The sequence below is a fragment of the Tachyglossus aculeatus genome, chromosome 22 (genome assembly GCF_015852505.1).
Source record: "Tachyglossus aculeatus isolate mTacAcu1 chromosome 22, mTacAcu1.pri, whole genome shotgun sequence".
NCBI lineage: Eukaryota > Metazoa > Chordata > Mammalia > Monotremata > Tachyglossidae > Tachyglossus > Tachyglossus aculeatus.
In genome coordinates, this window is record NC_052087.1 from 36697797 (window position 1) to 36716785 (window position 18989).

The window sequence follows — 18989 nt, forward strand, 5'->3', positions numbered from 1 at the left end:
GTGGGCTCACAGTCTAGAAGGGGCAGAAAAGCCAGATGAGAAGTCAGCTAGATAACAGCAGGCCTGATAACAAACAGGCAAACAGGAAAGGTCTGTTCTCTGAGAGAGGTGAAGAAGCGAGGGTGTCTTTGGAGGAGGGGGTGTGTGTTTCTCTTATAGGTACAGTGCCTGGCACATAGTAAGAGCTTAACAAATACCATTATTATTATTTTTATAGGAGAGACTAGAGGGAAGAGAGGCTAGAGGCAGAGAGGCCAGTAAGGAGGCCATCCCAGTAATCTAGCTGGTTTATACCGGGGTGATGGCTGGAAGGGTGGATAGGGAGGGGCTGATTCATTCATTCATTCATTCAATCGTATTTATTGAGCACTTACTGTGTGCAGAGCACTGTACTAAGCGCTTGGGAAGTACATCTGGGGAATAGTCTAGAGGAGAAACAGCAGAACGTGAAGCAGTTGGAGTGTGGAGGCAAATGAAAGAGAGAAATCAAAGATGACACCGAGGTTGCAAGAGAGTGGGTGGGAACGGAGGTCAGAGGGCATGGGGTCTGCCAATAGCCAGCTGTGTGACTTTGGGCAAGTCACTTCAATCAATCAATCAATCAATCGTATTTATTGAGCGCTTACTGTGTGCAGAGCACTGTACCAAGCGCTTGGGAAGTACAAGTTGGCAACATATAGAGACAGTCCCTACCCAACAGTGGGCCCACAGTCTAGAAGGGCTCACAGTCTTCACTTCTCTGGGCCTCAGTTCCCTCATCTGTCAAATGGGGATGAAGACCGTGAGCCCCCCGTGGGACAACCTGGTCACCTTGTAAACCTCCCCAGCGCTTAGAACAGTGCTTTGCACAGAGTAAGCGCTTAATAAATGCCATTATTATTACGTTGTGTTCAACAGTGATGAGAAAGTGAGCGAGAGGCAGAGCTGAAAGCAAATCCAAACTGGGAGGAATTTGGCTTCGCTATTCCCTCCCCCATCCGAACACGGGGCTTTCTTGGAAGATTAGACAGGGTGAAAGCTAGGGACAATGGACTCTTTTGGAGTGGGAGAGGATTAGGGGGTCAAGTGACCGGAGATCCTGGTCAGCCCCGGGAGCCAGATTTCCCCATCTTCCAGGCCTCAGCTCCCTGGGATGAGAGTCAGGAGAAGGAGGTGGCCAGAGGGTCCCAGACCGCAGCAGCATCACTGGTGAGTCCCCACCCCACCGGGGGATTTAGCTGGTCCTTGAGGACAGGGACTCTATTCATTTATTTATTTACGATATATTGATTGATTCTCTGTGCCTCACTTACCTCATCTGTAAAATGGGGATTGACTGTGAGCCCTCCGTGGGACAACCTGATCACCTTGCAACCTCTCCAGCGCTTAGAACAGTGCTTTGCACATAGTAAGCTCTTAATAAATGCCATTATTATTATCATTATAAGGTTGGGCAACACAGGTCAAGGAAATGACGGCTGCAATTTTATTTATTTTATTTTGTTAGTATGTTTGGTTTCGTTCTCCGTCTCCCCCTTTTAGACTGTGAGCCCAATGTTGGGTAGGGACTGTCTCTTTATATTGCCAATTTGTACTTCCCAAGCGCTTAGCACGGTGCTCTGCACATAGTAAGCGCTCAATAAATACGATTGATGATGATGATGATAATAATAGTAATTCATTCACTCAATCGTATTTATTGAGCGCTTACTGTGTGCAGAGCACTGTACTAAGAGCTTGGGAAGTAAAACAGGAGGCACATAGAGGCGGTCCCTACCCAACAATAGGCTCAAAGGCTAGAAGTGGGAGACAGACGACAAAACAGCGTGGGGGGAGATACAAGATAATCCGATTGGACACAGTCCCTGTCCCACACGGGGCTTGCTGTCAATCAATCAATCAATCAGTCGTATTTATTGAGCACTTACTGTGTGCAGAGCACTGTACTAAGCGCTTGGGAAGTACAAGTTGGCAACATAGAGAGACAGTCCCTACCCAACAGTGGGCTCACAGTCTAAAAGGGGGAGACAGAGAACAAAACCAAACATACTAACAAAATAGAATAGATATGTACAAGTAAAATAAATAGAGTAATAAATATGTACAAACATATATACAGGTGCTGTGGGGAAGCGTTTAACAGATACCGCAATTATTAATAGGATTATTAGTACATCCACACAGACCACCACCCTTCCCACTTCCAAAGCCTTTTTACTGTCTTCATCCCAAGACAAAGAGGCAGCTTGGCTCAGTGGAAAGAGCCCGGGTTTGGGAGTCAGAGGTCATGGGTTCTAATCCCGACTCCTCCACTTGTCAGTTGTGTGACTTTGGGCAAGTCACTTCACTTCTCTGGGCCTCAGTTCCCTCCTCTGGAAAGTGGGGATTAAGACCGTGAGCCCCCCCCGTGGGACAACCTGATCACCTTGTATCCCCCGCAGCGCTTAGAACAGTGCATCGCACATAGCAAGCGCTTAACAAATAAGGATGTGTATATAGCTATAATTCTATTTATTCTGATGTTATTGTCACCTATCTACTTGCTCTATTTTGTTGTCTGTCTCCCCGTACTTCCCAAGCGCTTAGTACAGTGCTCTGCACACAGTAAGCGCTCAATAAATACGACTGATTGATTGATTGATTGTGAGCACGTTATTGGGTAGGGACCGTCTCTATATGTTACCGATTTGTACTTCCCAAGAGCTTAGTACAGCGCTCTGCACACTGTAAGTGCTCGATAAATGAGATTGAATGAATGAATGAACAAATACCATTACTATTATCATCATCATCATCATCAATCGTATTTATTGAGCGCTTACTATGTGCAGAGCACTGTACTAAGCGCTTGGGAAGTACAAATTGGCAACATATAGAGACAGTCCCTACCCAACAGTGGGCTCACAGTCTAAAAGGGGGAGACAGAGAACAAAACCAAACATACTAACAAAATAAAATAAATAGAATAGATATGTACAAATAAATTAAATAAATAAATACATATTAGTAGTAGTAGTAGTAGTAGTGATAGTATTTCTTAAGCACTTACTGAGTGTCAGGAATTTGATCCAGACCCTCTCCCTCACTGTGTTCAGGAGGAATTTGGGGAATGGCTCAAGGGAAGGTTTTTGGGGGTTCTGGAGCCCAAAGGGGTACGGAGAGAGAGAGAAATGGAGATGAGGGGGCTCGGGGTCCCCAGGCCAGGCTGGGAAGACTCTGACTTGGTTTCCCTCCTGCCCCAGCTCCTCTCTCCTCTCAGATCCTCTGTACAGCCCCAAACTTTGGGGGCTGAGCGCTTCCCAAGCACTTAGTACAGTGCTTTGCACACAGTAAGCGCTCAATAAATACGATTGATGATGATGATGATGATCAGAGTGTCCTTAATAAACCAATGTGATGCCAGTAGGACCTCTTGCCCACTCCTTGCTGATTAGGGAAAACAAGGAGTCAGTGTCTGCTTATTGTTCTATTGTACTCTCCCAAGTGCTTAGTATAGTGCTCTGACCCCCGTAAGTGCTCAATAAATATGATTGAATGAATGATTAGAAACCTTCATTGACTTGAAAATAATTCTGTCATCCTTCTCTTTTCAAGGCCAAACTACCATTAATGTTTATTGAACATTTCTGGCAGACGAAACCCCTATTTATGGTATTTGTGAAGTGCTCACTATGTGCCAGGCACTGTTCTAAGCACTGAGGTAGATACAAGATACAAGGTAGAGACGCTGCTGGCATTAGCAGCGTGGCTCAGTGGAAAGAGCCCGGGCTTTGGAGTCAGAGGTCGTGGGTTCAAATCCCGACTCTGCCAATTGTCAGCTGTGTGACTCTGGGCAAGTCACTTCACTTCTCTGGGCCTCAGTGACCCCATCTGTAAAATGGGGATTAAAACCGTGAGCCCCCACGTGGGACAACCTGATCACCTTGTAGCCTCCTCAGAGCTTAGAACAGTGCTTTGCACATAGTAAGTGCTTAATAAATGCTATCATTATTATTATTACAAGCCAATCAGGTTGGACACATTCCACGTCCCACATGTGGCTCACAGTCTTAATCCCCATTTTTGCCTTGATTTTGACTGCAGGGCCTTGATTCCCTAGATTATAAACTCTTCCACTGAATTGTAGGTTCCTGGTTGACAGGGACCATGTCCACCAATACCACTGAATAATAATAATAATAATGGCATTTACTAAGCGCATAATATGTGCAAAGCACTGTTCTAAGCTCTGGGGAGGTTATAATAATAATAATAATAATAATAATAATAATAATGACATTTGTTAAGCACTTACTATGTGCAAAGCACTTTTCTAAGCTCCGGGGAGGTTACAAGGTGATCAAGTTGTCCCAGGGGGGGCTCACAGTCTTAATCCCCGTTTTACAGATGAGGTAACTGAGGCACAGAGAAGTGAAGTGACTTGCCCATACTCTCCTAAGCGCTTAGTTCAGTGCTTTGCTCACAGTAAGCACTCCATAAACAGCATGGGTTGATTGACTGGGTCTAGCCATGTTGGAGAAGAGCAGGGTAATAGTAATAATAGTAATAATAATTATTATTAATAATAATAATAATGATATTTGTTAAGTGCTTACTATGTGCAAAGCACTGTTCTAAGCTCCGGTGAGGTTACAAGGTGATCAGGTTGTCCCACGGGGGGCTCACAGTCTTAATCCCCATTTTACAGATGAGGTAACTGAGGCACAGAGAAGTGAAGTGACTTGCCCATACTCTCCTAAGCGCTTAGTTCAGTGCTTTGCTCACAGTAAGCACTCCATAAACAGCATGGGTTGATTGACTGGGTCTAGCCATGTTGGAGAAGAGCAGGATAATAGTAATAATAGTAATAATTATTATTAATAATAATTATTATTAATAATAACAATCATAATTATTTGATATTATTATATTTGTATTATAGTTATATTACATTATAATTATATTAATAATAATAATTATAATAATAACTGTGGTATTTCTTAAGCCCTTACTATGTACAAGGCACTGTTCTAAGCACCGGGGTGGATACAAGATAATCGGGTTGAACGCAGTCCCCGTCCCACATAGGGCTCAGCATCTTAACCCCCATTTTACAGATGAGGTAACTGAGGCCCAGAGAAGTGAAGTGACTTACCAAGGTCACATAGCAGACAAGTGGCGGAGACGGGATTAGAACCCAGGCAGCGTGGCTCAAGAGAAGCAGCATGGCTCAGTGGAAAGAGCACAGGCTTGGAAGTCAGAGGTCATGGGTTCAAACCAGGGCTCTGCCAATTGTCAGCTGTGTGACTTTAGGCAAGTCACTGCTCTGGGCCTCAGTTACCTCATCTGTAAAATGGGGATGAAGAACTGTGAGCCCCACTTCACTTCTCTGTGCCTCATCTGTCCTCCTCATCATCAATCGTATTTATTGAGCGCTTACTGTGTGCAGAGCACTGTACTAAGCGCTTGGGAAGTACAAATTGGCAACATATAGAGACAGTCCCTACTCGACAGTAGGCTCACAGTCTAAAAGTCTGTCAAATGGGGATTAAGACTGAGCCCCACCTGGGACAACCTGATCGCCTTGTACCCTCCCCAGCGCTTAGAGCAGTGCTTTGCACGTAGTAAGCGCTTAACAGATGCCATCAGTGTTATTATTATTACGAATCCCATGCCTGGGTTCTACCCACTAGCATGTCCGAACTTCCCAGTGACCTCTTTTCCTGCCTCTCCCCATCCTTTTCTGCCTGCCCAGACCTTGGCTGCCTCCGAACCCCTGGATCCCCGATTCTGCGGGGGCGTCCATCAAGCAGGAAGCCCTGCCGTGCCCCAGTGGACGCCTCTTCCCCTATGACGGTGACCTACACCAACCGGGTGGCCAATGCCCGCCTGGGCACCTTCTCGCAGCTGCTTCTACAATGGCGAGGGAGCATCTACAAACTCCTCTACTGCGAATTCCTCATCTTCCTCACCTGCTACTTCTCCATCAGCCTCATCTACAGGTTAGCTGGGCTCCCCGCGTGGCTCAGTGGAAAGAGCCCGGGCTTTGGAGTCAGTGGTCATGGGTTCAAATCCCGGCTCCGCCAATTGTCAGCTGTGTGACTTTGGGCAAGTCACTTCTCTGGGCCTCAGTTACCTCGTCTGGAAAATGGGGATTGACTGTGAGCCCCCCATGGGGCAACCTGATCACCTTGTAACCTCCCCAGTGCTTAAAACAGGGCTTTGCATGTAGTAAGTGCTTAATAAATGCCATCATTAATCCTATTTATTTTGTTAATCAATCAATCGTATTTATTGAGCGCTTACTGTGTGCAGAGCACTGTACTAAGCGCTTGGGTAGTACAAGTTGGCAACATATAGAGACAGTCCCTACCCAACAGTGGGCTCACCGTCTAAAAGATGTGCATCTAGCTTTAATTCTATTTCTTCCAACTTGGCACCTGTCCACATGTTTGGGGTTTTTTTATGGCATTTATTAAGCGCTTACTATGTGCAAAGCACTGTTCTAAGCGCTGGGTAGGTTACAAGGTGATCAGGTTGTCCCACGGGGGGCTCACAGTCTTAATCCCCATTTTTCAGATGAGGGAACTGAGGCCCAGAGAAGTTAAGTGACTTGCCCAAAGTCACACAGCTGACAATTGGCGGGGTTGGGAGTTTTGTTGCCTGTCTCCCCCTTCTAGACTGTGAGCCCATTGTTGGGTAGGGATCGTCTCTATATGTTGCCAACTTTTACTTCCCAAGCGCTTAGTACAGTGCCCTGCACACAGTAAGTGCTCAATAAATACGATTGAATGAATGAACGAATCCCCTCAGGGAGGGAGGGAGGGTTCCCCTGGAGTGGGGAAGAGAGGAGCCACGTGCTCTAAAGAATAATAATAATAATGGTATTGTTAAGCACTTACTATGTTCCAGGCACTGTACTAAGCGTTGGGGTGGATACAAGCAAATCGGGTTGGACACAGTCTCTTTCCCATGTGGGGCTCACAGTCTCAGTCTCCATTTTACAGATGAGGTAACTGGGGCACAGAGAAGTGAAGTGACTTGCCCAAGGTCACAACAGCAGATAGGTGTCGGAGCAGGATTAGAACCCATGACCTTCCAATTCTCAGGCCTGTGCTCTATCCACTGTGCCATGCTGCTTCTCTAGGGATGTGCCCACTCTTCTTCCTTTCCCCAGCTACAGCGGGTACTCTCAATCAATCAATCAATCAATCGTATTTATTGAGCGCTTACTGTGTGCAGAGCACTGTACTAAGCGCTTGGGAAGTACAAGTTGGCAACATATAGAGACAGTCCCTACCCAACAGTGGGCTCACGGTCTAGAAGGGGGAGACAGAGAACGAAACCAAACATACTAACAAAATAAAATAAATAGAATAGATATGTACAAGTAAAATAAATAGAGTAATAAATATGTACAAACATATATACAGGTGCCGTGGGGAAGGGAAGGAGGTAAGATGAGGGGGATGGAGAGGGGGACGAGGGGGAGAGGAAGGAAGGGGCTCAGTCTGGGAAGGCCTCCTGGAGGAGGTGAGCTCTCAGTAGGGCCTGGATTCATTCAGTCATTCAAAATCATATTTGTTGAGTACTTACTGTGTGCAGAGCACTGTACTGAGCGCTTGGGAGAGTACAGTACAGCAATAAACAGATTCATTCTCCGCCCACAAAGAGCTCACAGTCTAGAGATGAGCTTACAATTTCAGAACTGGTGGACACATTCCCTGCTCACAAGAACCTTACAGTCTAGAGTAAGGTTAGAGAAACAGCGTGGCTCCATGAAAACAGCACAGGCTTGGGAGTCAGAGGTCATGGGTTCAAATCCCAGCCCCGCCACTTGTCTGCTGTGTGACTTTGGGCAAGTCACTTCACTTCTCTGGGCCTCAGTTCCCTCAACTGTAAAATGGGGATGAAGACTGTGAGCCTCACGTGGGACAATCTGATCACCTTGTACCCTCCCCAGCGCTTAGAACAGTGCTTGGCACATAGTAAGCGCTTAACAAATGCCATCATCATTATTATTATTATTAGAGTGGGATCCCTCCAGGGCAGGAAAGTGTCCACCAGTTCATCGTATTGCCTCACACTGAAGGGGTAACTTTACATGAATCAAAAAGTTTTGCAGATCAAATTGCGTTCCTGTAAATAAGGTTTTACACCCATCTGCCTCTTGAATCCTTGGAATCTTATACCTTTGCCCTGGCTGTTACCTTTTTAAAGCCAGCATGTTCTCATAAGTAATAAGCAATAAGTTAACATTACTTATGAAACCTGTACTTCCCAAGCGCTTAGTACAGTGCTCTGCACATAGTAAGCGCTCAATAAATACGATTGATTGATTGATTGATTGATTGTATTATATTTTATATTGTAAATACTGTATACCATGTAATATGTGTATATCGTCCATACTCTGAGAGGTACCTTATAGTTTTTCTATGAAAGTATGTATTTTGCACTGCCTAAGTGGTAGCTGTCTTGTGAATATAAAGTGGACAGGTTTTAACGTGTGGGTCTTGCACACAAGAAGATCAGTTCGTTTGCACAAAGTCCTGAAGGAGAAAAACGGCTTCTAAACTCAAGGCTGAGATTTAAATGTAACGGCTTCTAAACTCATGGTTGAGATTTAAATGTGAACAGTTAACCGATGCATTACTGAGAACAAATCTAAGCCTGTGGCCCAATCATTGAAAACACAACTGCGTTTCTTTTTCTAAAATGGTTTTGCTTCAAGGCCCTACTGAGAGTGAGCCCCCTCTTTTCTCTCAATCAATCAATCAATCAATCAATCAATCATATTTATTGAGCGCTTACTGTGTGCAGAGCACTGAACTAAGCGCTGGGGAAGTCCAAGTTGGCAACATATAGAGACAGTCCCTACCCAACAGTGGGCTCACAGTCTAAAAGGGGGAGACAGAGAATAAAACCAAACATACTAAACAAAATAAAATAAGTAGAATAGATATGTACAAGTAAAATAAATATTCTCCCCCTCCACCCCCTCTCCATCCCCCCGCCTTACCTCCTTCCCCTCCCCACAATGCCTGTATATATGTTTGTATGTATTTATTACTCTATTTATTTATTTATTTATTTATTTATTTTACTTGTACATATCTATTCTATTTTATTTTGTTAGTATGTTTGGTTTTGTTCTCTGTCTCCCCCTTTTAGACTGTGAGCCCACTGTTGGGTAGGGACCGTCTCTATATGTTGCCAATTTGTACTTCCCAAGTGCTTAGTACGGTGCTCTGCACATAGTAAACGCTCAATAAATACGATTGATGATGATGATGATGATGATTTATTACTCTATTTATTTTATTTGTACATATTTATTCTATTTATTTTATTTTGTTAATATGTTTTGTTCTGTTGTCTGTCTCCCCCTTCTAGACTGTGAGCCCGCCGTTGGGTAGGGACCGTCTCTAGATGTTGCCAACTTGGACTTCCCAAGCGCTTAGTCCAGTGCTCTGCACACAGTAAGCACTCAATAAATACGACTGAATGAATGAATTTAACGGTTAATGTTTAAGGCTACAGTTCGCATCTTCCACTCCCGACCTCTCCTCGATTCCAGGACTCTGGGTGCAACTGAGAAGTTTCCCAGAGTCAGAGTTTTACGCAGTCTGTGTTCACTCTAGACCTCCATGTCCCTCTCTAATAGTAATAACAACTGTGGTGTTTGTTAAGCACTTGCTTTGTTCCTTCATTCACTCAATCATATTTATTGAGCACTTACTGTGTGCAGAGCACTGTACTAAGCACTTGGGAGAGTACAATATAATAATAAATAGACATATTCCTTGCCCACAACGAGATTATAGTCTAGAGGGACTGTAAACTATGTGCCAATGTGTACTAAGCGCTGGGGTAGATAAAAAATGATCAGAGCAGACACAGTCTCCACAAGACGCTGAGCAGAAGGACCTGGGTTCTAATCCCAGCTCTGCCGCTTGTCTGCTGGGTGACCTTGGGGAAGACATTTCACTTCTCTGTGCCTCAGTTACCTCGTCTGTAAAATGGAGATTAAGACAATGAGCCCCATGTGGGACAGGAACTGCGTCCAACCTGATCAGCTTATATCTACCCAGTGCTTACTACAATGCCTGGCACATAGTAAGCGCTTGACAAATACCTTTAAAAAAAGGCTCACAGGCACAGAAAAGCTAAGTGACTCGCCCAGAGTCACACAGCAGACAAGTGACAGAGCTGGGATTAGAATCCAGATCTCCCGAGTGCCAAGCCCGTGCTCGTTCTATTTCATTCATTCATTCATTCAATCGTATTTATTTAGCACTTACTGTGTGCAGAGCACTATACTAAGCTCTTGGGAAGTACAAGTTGGCGACATATAGAGATGGTCCCTACCCAACAACGGGCTCACAGTCTAGCAGGGGGAGACAGACAACAAAACAAAACATGTGGACTGGTGTCAAGTCATCAGAATAAATAGAAATAAAGCTAGATGCACATCATTAACAAAATAAACAGAATAGTCAATATGTACAAGTAAAATAAATAGAGGAATAAATCTGTACAAACATATATACAGGTGCTGTGGGGAGGGGAAGGAGGTAGTGCGGGGGGGATGAGGAGGAGGAGAGTGGGATGCCATGCTGCTATTTTCCATGCTGATTCTCCCATCCTGCTCTCGTGGGCGAAAGTTTCCCAAGGTGGGGTTCTCCTCTGCCGCTAATCTCCTCACCGTTAGGCCTCGTTCTCGCCTGTCCTGCCATCGACCCCCGGCCCACGTCATCCCCCGGGCCTGGAATGCCCTCCCTCTGCCCCTCTGCCAAGCTAGCTGTCTTCCTCCCTTCAAGGCCCTCCTGAGAGCTCACCTCCTCCAGGAGGCCTTCCCAGACTGAGCCCCTTCCTTCCTCTCCCCCTCGTCCCCCTCTCCGTCCCCCCATCTTACCTCCTTCCCTTCCCCACAGCACCTGTATATATGTATATATGTTTGTACATATTTATTACTCTATTTATTTACTTATTTATTTTACTTGTACATATCTATTCTATTTATTTTATTTTGTTAGTATGTTTGGTTTTGTTCTCCGTCTCCCCCTTTTAGACTGTGAGCCCACTGTTGGGTAGGGACTGCCTCTATATGTTGCCAACTTGTCCTTCCCAAGCGCTTTAGTCCAGTGCTCTGCACACAGTAAGCGCTCAATAAATATGATTGATTGATTGTCTGTTTGTCACTCCAGACTGTTCCTCAATGACAGTCAGAGGCTCCTGTTCGAGAAGCTGTCACTCTACTGCAACAACTACGCCGAGCTCATCCCTGTCTCCTTTGTGCTGGGTAAGGGGCTCTTTTTGGGGGGGGTTCTTTCTGCCCAACTGCCCCCCACTATCCAAGGGTTAGGACAGTGTGGCTGCCCCCCCAACTTCTGGTTTAGATGGTTCCCTGTCCCCCAGGAGTGGGGCCCTGGGCTCTGAGGACATTTTCCTAGGGTGAGGGAAGACTTGGGAGAGTACAATATAATAATAAATAGACATATTCCTTGCCCACAATGAGTTTATAGTCTAGAGGGACTGCAAACTATGTGCCAATGTGTACTAAGCGCTGGGGTAGATAAAAAATGATCAGAGCAGACACAGTCTCCACAAGACGCTGAGCAGAAGTCTCAGGCCCTAATTGTTCCAGCAGTGTCTGGGACAGGAATTTGGGATCCAAAAAGGCAGCTAGAGGGTGAGGGTGGAGTGTGTGTGTGTGCATTTTGTGTATGTGTATGTGTTTTCTTTTTCCTCCGGGCTTAGAGTCAGATGGAGAGAGCTCAAACTGTGACAGGAGAGGTGTAGAGGAGACCAGCCTCTAAGGGGCCTTCACTTATTCAATCATATTTATTGAGCACTTACTGTGTGCAAAGCACTGCTCTAAGCGTTTAGGCACTAAGAAAGGCTGTGGGTCTCCTCTGGAGGAGTGGTAGTAGTAGTAATAATAATAACAATAATAATAATAATAATGGCATTATTATGGCACTAAGAAAGGCTGTGGGTCTCCTCTGGAGGAGTGGTAATAATAATAATAATAATAATAATAATAATAATAATGGCATTATTATGGCACTAAGAAAGGCTGTGGGTCTCCTCTGGAGGAGTGGTAATAATAATAATAATAATGGCATTATTATGGCACTAAGAAAGGCTGTGGGTCTCCTCTGGAGGAGTGGTAATAATAATAATAATAATAATAATAATAATAATAATAATAATAATAATGGCATTATTATGGCACTAAGAAAGGCTGTGGGTCTCCTCTGGAGGAGTGGTAATAATAATAATAATAATAATAATGGCATTTGTTAAGTGCTTACTATTTGTGAAGCACTGTTCTAAGCGCTGGGGGGGATACAAGATGATCAGGTTGTCCCATGTGGGGCTCACAGTCTTAATCCCCACTTTACAGATGAGGGAACTGAGGCTCAGAGAAGTGAAGTGACTTGCCCAAGGTCACACAGCAGACACGTGGCGGAGTCGGGATTAGAACCCACTTTTCATTCAATCGTATTGATTGAGCGCTTACTGTGTGCAGAGCACTGGACTAAGTGCTTGGGAAGTACAAGTTGGCAACATATAGAGACGGTTCCTACCCAACGTGGGCTCACAGTCTAGAACCCACGACCTCTGACTCCCAATCAATCAATCAATCAATCAATCGTATTTATTGAGCGCTTACTGTGTGCAGAGCACTGGACTAAGCGCTTGGGAAGTACAAGTTGGCAACATATAGAGACAGTCCCTACCCAACAGTGGGCTCGCAGTCTAAAAGGGGGCTCTTTCCAAACCCGGGCTCTTTCCACTGAGCCACGCTGCTTCAGCAGCGGTAGCTGCAGTGGTAGTAATCAATCAATCAGCCAATCAATAATTTTACTGAGCACTTACTTTGTGCCAAATATTGTACTAAGCGAGATTTAGCGGACAGATTCCCTGCCCCTATCGAGCTTACCATCTAGTGTAGCAGTTGTTGTTGTTATTGTAGTAACGATATTTATTAAGCACATACTGTGTGAAAAGTACTGTACTAAGCACTGGGAAAAAAAATAGATAAGTCTGCACACAGTAAGCGCTCAATAAATACGATTGAATGAATTGAATGAATGACACAGTCCCTGGCCTCCCAGGGTATGATAACAGAAGGATAAAGGCCGAAGAGGGGATTGGCAACAGAGACAAAAGGAAAGGTGAAACAATATGACACAATCCCAATATGGGACAAGGACAATGCTAGGGTAGTTCAGTGATGGAGAAAGGAGCTGAGTGAAGTGACCCACCCCAGGATTCTACATTTGTGGTTCGATCTCATTCATCAAGAACTGGAAACTGAGGCACAGAGAGGACAAGTGACTTGATAAACCACCACGAGAGAGATTGTACCCAAGTCCTGGGCCGCGGCCCCTATCTGTAATTTATTTTACTGTCTGTCTTCCACTGTAGACTATAATCTCCTTGTGGGCAGGGATCATATCTACCAACTTTATTGTGTCGTCCCCTCCCAAGTGTTTAGGACAATGCTCTGCACACAGTAAGCACTCAATAAATACTACTGGTTGATTGAGAAGCTCGGACACAGTCCCTGAACCACACAGTCCAGAGGAGGGGAAAACCGGGTTTGAGTCCCCATTTTACAGAAGAGGAAACTGAGATCAGAAAAGCGAAGGGACTTGCCCGAAGTCATGCAACAGGTAAGTGGCAGAGCTGGGATTAGAGCCCAGTTCCCCTGACTCTTGTTGTAACGGCATTTATTAAGCGCTTACTATGTGCAAAGCACTGTTCTAAGCGCTGGGGAGGGTACAAGGTGATAAGGCTGTCCCACGGGGGGCTCACAGTCTTCATCCCCATTTTACAGATGCGGAAACTGGGGCCCAGAGAAGTGAAGTGATTTGCCCAAAGTCACACAGCTGATAAGTGGCAGAGCCGGGATTTGAACCCGTGACCTCTGACTCCAAAGCCCGGGCTCTTTCCACTGAGCCACGCTGCTTCTGCTGACTCTTGGGCACCCGAGTTTTTTCCTCTAGGCCAAGCTGCTTCTGTGGCTGCCACTTGACCCTTGAGCCATTAGCCAGCCAGTGCAGAGCACTGTCCTAAACACTTGGGAGGGGACGATACAATAAACTTGGTAGATATGATCCCTGCCCACAAGGAGATTATAGTCTACAGTGGAAAACAGACAGTAAAAGAAATTACAGATAGGGGCTGCAGCCCAGGACTTGGGTACAATCTGCTCTCGTGGTGGTTTATCAAGAGCCCAGCTGTTCATTCATTCATTCAATCGTATTTATTGAGCACTTACTGTGTGCAGAGCACTGGACTAAGCGTTTAGGAAGTACAAGATGGGAACATAGAGAGACGGTCCCTACCCAACAATGGGCTCCCAGTCTAGAAGGGGGAGACAGACAACAAGACAAAACATGTGAACAGGTGTCAAGTCATCAGATTAAATAGAAGTAAAGCTAGATGTACATCATTAACAAAATAAAATAAATAGAATAGTAAATATGTACAAGTAAAATAGATAGAGTAATACATTTGTACAAACATATATACAGGGGCTGCGGGGAGGGGAAGGAGGTAGGGTGGGGGGGTGGGGAGGGGGAGAGGAAGGAGGGGGCTCAGTGTGGGAAGGCCTCCAGGAGGAGGTGAGCGCTCAGTAGGGCTTTGAAGGGAGGAGGAGAGCTAGCTTGGAGGATGTGTGGAAGGAGGGCATTCCAGGCCAGGGGGAGGATGTGGGCCGGGGGTCGACGGAGGGACGAGCCCACTGTTGGGTAGGGACTGTCTGTATATGTTGCCAATTTGTATTTCCCAAGCGCTTAGTACAGTGCTCTCCACATAGTAAGCGCTTAATAAATATGACCGATTGATTGATTGACGGGCGAGAACGAGGCACGGTGAGGAGATTAGCGGCAGAGGAGCGGAGGGCGCGGGCTGGGCTGGAGAAGGAGAGAAAGGAGGTGAGGTAGGAGGGGGCGAGGTGATGGACAGCCTTGAAGCCCAGGGTGAGGAGTTTCTGCCTGATGTGTAGGTTGACTGGTAGCCACTGGAGATTTTTGAGGAGGGGAGTAACATGCCCAGAGCGTTTCTGGACAAAGATGATCCGGGCAGCAGCATGAAGTATAGACTGAAGTGGGCAGAGACAGGAGGACGGGAGATCGGAGAGGAGGCTGATGCAGTAATCCAGTCGGGATAGGATGAGAGATTGAACGAGCAGGGTAGCGGTTTGGATGGAGAGGAAAGGGCGGATCTTGGAGATGTTGCAGAGGTGAGACTGGCAGGTTTTGGTGATGGATTGGAAGCGAGGGGTGAACGAGAGAGCAGAGTCGAGGATGACATCAAGGTTGTGGGCTTGTGAGACGAGAAGGACGGTAGTGGTATCTACAGTGATGGGAAAGTCAGGGAGAGGGCAGGGTTTGGCTGTTGAGAAGCCTATACAATTTGGGCTAGACTGTAAGCTCATTGTGGGCAAGGAATGGATCCACCAACTCTGTTATTTTATATTCTGGATAGGGCACAGGGCTGGGAGTCAGAAGCATTAGGGTTCTAATCCCGGCTCCACCACGTGTCTGCTGTGTGACCTCGGGCAAATCACTTCACTTCTCTGGACCTCAGTTACCTCATCTGCAAAATGGGGATTAAGACTGTGAGCACCATGTGGGACAGGGACCGTGTCCAACCCGATTAGCTTGTATCTCCCCCAGTGCTTAGAACAGTCTTTGGCACATAGTACGCATTTACAAGTGCCATAACTATAATTATTACTCTCCCAAGCCCTTAGGCTCTGCACACAGTAAGCACTCAATAAGAGTGCTCAATAGAGAAGCAGTGGGGCTCATTGGAAAGAGCGCGGGCTTGGAAGTCAAAGGTCATGGGTTCAAATCCCAGCTCCGCCAATTGTCAGCTGTGTGACTTTGGGCGTCACTTAACTTCTCTGGGCCTCAGTTACCTCATCTGTAAAATGGGGATGAAGACTGTGAGCCCCACATGGGACAACCTGATCACCTTGTATCCTCCCCAGCGCTTAGAACAGTGCTTTGCACATAGTAAGCGCTTAACAAATGTCATCATTATTATTATTATATTATTATTATGGGTTCTAATCCCGGCTCTGCCACTTGTCAGCTGTGTGACCTTGAGCAAGCCACTTAACGTCTCTGTTGCCTCAGTTCCCTTATCTGTAAAATGGGGATTAAGCTGTGAGCCCCACGTGGAACAACCTGATCACCTTGTATCCCCCCAGCGTGTAGAACAGTGCTTCGCACATAGTAAGCGCTTAACAAATACCATCGTTATAGTAAATTAATTCATTCAATTGTATTATTAAACGCTTACTGTGAGTGCTTGGCACTTAGCAAGCACTTAGCAAATACCTTAATTATTATTATTATTATAGCATCGTACTCAGTGCTTGGGAGAGTACAACAATGAACAGACATAGTCCCTGCCCACAATAAGTATGATTAATTGGGCTCCCAGGGCCCCTCCACCCCAGTCAATCAATCAATCAATCAATCGTATTTATTGAGCGCTTACTGTGTGCAGAGCACTGTACTAAGCGCTTGGGAAGTACAAGCTGGCAACATATAGAGACAGTCCCTACCCAACAGTGGGCTCACAGTCTATAAGGGGGAGATAGAGAACAAAACCAAACATACTAACAAAATAAAATAAATAGAACAGATATGTACAAGTAAAATAAATAAATAGGGTAATAAATAAATAGAGTAAGTGCCACACAGAGCTGGCCAAGCTAGAGAAGCAGCGTGGCTCAGTGGAAAGAGCCCGGGCTTGGGAGCCAGAGGTCATGAGTTCTAATCCCCACTCCGCCACTTGTCAGCTGTGTGACCTGGGGCAAATCCCTTCACTTCTCTGAGCCTCAGTTCCCTCATCTGCAGAATGGGGATGAAGACTGTGAGCCCCCTGTGGGACAACCTGATCGCCTTATATCGCCTTATAGGGAAGCAGCGTGGCTCAGTGGGAAAAGCCTGGGCTTTGGAGTCAGAGGTCACGGGTTCAAATCTCAGCTCCGCCAATTGTCAGCTGTGTGACTTTGGGCAAGTCACTTAGCTTCCCTGTGCCTCAGTTACCTCATCTGTAAAATGGGGATTCAGACTGTGAGCCCCCAGTGGGACAACCTGATCACCTTGTAACCTCCCCAGCGCTTAGAACAGTGCTTTGCACATAGTAAGCGTTTAATAAATGCCATTATTATTATTATTATTATGGGTTCAAATAGCAGCTCCGCCAATTGTCAGCTGTGTGACTTTGGGCAAGTCACTTAGCTTCCCTGTGCCTCGGCGACCTCATCTGTAAAATGGGGATGAAGACTGTGAGCCCCCCCATGGGACAGCCTAATCACCTTGTAACCTCCCCAGCACTTAGAACAGTGCTTTGCACATAGTAAGCACTTAATAAATGCCATTATTATTATTATTATTATTATTATTATTATTATTATTATTATGGGTTCAAATCTCAGCTCCGCCAATTGTCAGCTGTGTGACTTTGGGCAAGTCACTTAGCTTCCCTGTGCCTCAGCGACCTCATCTGTAAAATGGGGATGAAGACTGTGAGCCCCCCCATGGGACAACCTAATCACCTTGTAACCTCCCCAGCGCTTAGAACAGTGCTTTGCACATAGTAAGCGCTTAATAAATGTCATCATTATTATTATTATTATTATGTCCCCCAGTGCTTCGCACCTAGTAAGCACTTAACAAACGCAAAAAAGACAAAAAAAAGCTAACAGCCTCTGCCCCCCCACCCCCCAGGTTTCTACGTGACACTGGTGGTCTCTCGCTGGTGGGGCCAGTACCAGAGCATCCCGTGGCCCGACCGGCTGATGAACCTGGTGTCCATCAGCGTGGAGGGCGAGGACGAATACGGGCGGTTGCTACGCCGCACCCTGATGCGCTATGCCAACCTGGGCGGCCTGCTCATCCTGCGCTCCGTCAGCACCGCCGTCTACAAGCGCTTCCCAACCACCGGCCACATGGTCCGCGCGGGTGAGCCCAGGGGGAGAGGGCCGCGTCTGGAGGGGACCCATCCTCTCCCCCTCGTCCCCCTCTCCATCCCCCCCATCTTACCTCCTTCCCTTCCCCACAGCACCTGTATATATGTTTGTACAGATTTATTACTCTATTTATTTGACTTGTCCATATCTATTCTATTTATTTTATTTTGTTAGTACGTTTGGTTTTGTTCTCTGTCTCCCCCTCTTAGACTGTGAGCCCGCTGTTGGGTAGGGACCATCTCTATATGTTGCCAACTTGTACTTCCCAAGCGCTTAGTCCAGTGCTCTGCACACAGTAAGCGCTCAATAAATACGATTGATTGATTGATTGATTCCCACACTGAGCCCCCTTTTTCCTCTCCTCCTCCCTATCCCCCCACCCTACCTCCTTCCCCTCCCCACAGCACCTGTATAGGAGCCCACTGTTGGGTAGGGACCGTCTCTAGATGTTGCCAACTTGGACTTCCCAAGCGCTTAGTCCAGTGCTCTGCACACAGTAAGCACTCAATAAATACGATCGATTGATTGATTGATTCCCACACTGAGCCCCCTTTTTCCTCTCCTCCTCCCTATCCCCCCACCCTACCTCCTTCCCCTCCCCACAGCACCTGTATATGAGCCCACTGTTGGGTAGGGACCGTCTCTAGATGTTGCCAACTTGGACTTCCCAAGCGCTTAGTCCAGTGCTCTGCACACAGTAAGCGCTCAATAAATACGATTGATTGATCCTCCTGCTCCGAGGCCTACGCTCGGGAGAGGACGATACGACGGACATGTTCCCTGCCCCCAGCGCGCTTCCATTCTAGGGGGGAAACCCCTGAATCTGAAGTCCTTCTTGGCTCCAGTGTTTCTTCCCATAATTTGGGTCTTCCGAGCCTGCCCCTGGTGCCCCAGCTAGCTGCTTGATTGACAGATGTCATCATCATCCTCATCAATCGTATTTATTGAGCGCTTACTATGTGCAGAGCACTGTACTAAGCGCTTGGGAAGGACAAATTGGCAACATAGAGAGACAGTCCCT

The 18989-nt window shown here is 46.2% G+C and overlaps 1 protein-coding gene across 1 annotated transcript in view; it reads left to right on the top strand.

Annotated features, from left to right (window-relative positions):
- Positions 1 to 5808: 5808 nt before the first annotated feature.
- BEST1 (bestrophin 1) overlaps positions 5809 to 18989 on the top strand; it is a 43585-nt gene continuing 30404 nt past the window's right edge. The window contains exons 1-3 of the mRNA XM_038765341.1: positions 5809 to 5960; positions 11169 to 11263; positions 17727 to 17960. Coding sequence (XP_038621269.1) covers positions 5809 to 5960; positions 11169 to 11263; positions 17727 to 17960 — 481 coding nt within the window. The remainder of the gene's footprint in view (positions 5961 to 11168; positions 11264 to 17726; positions 17961 to 18989) is intronic.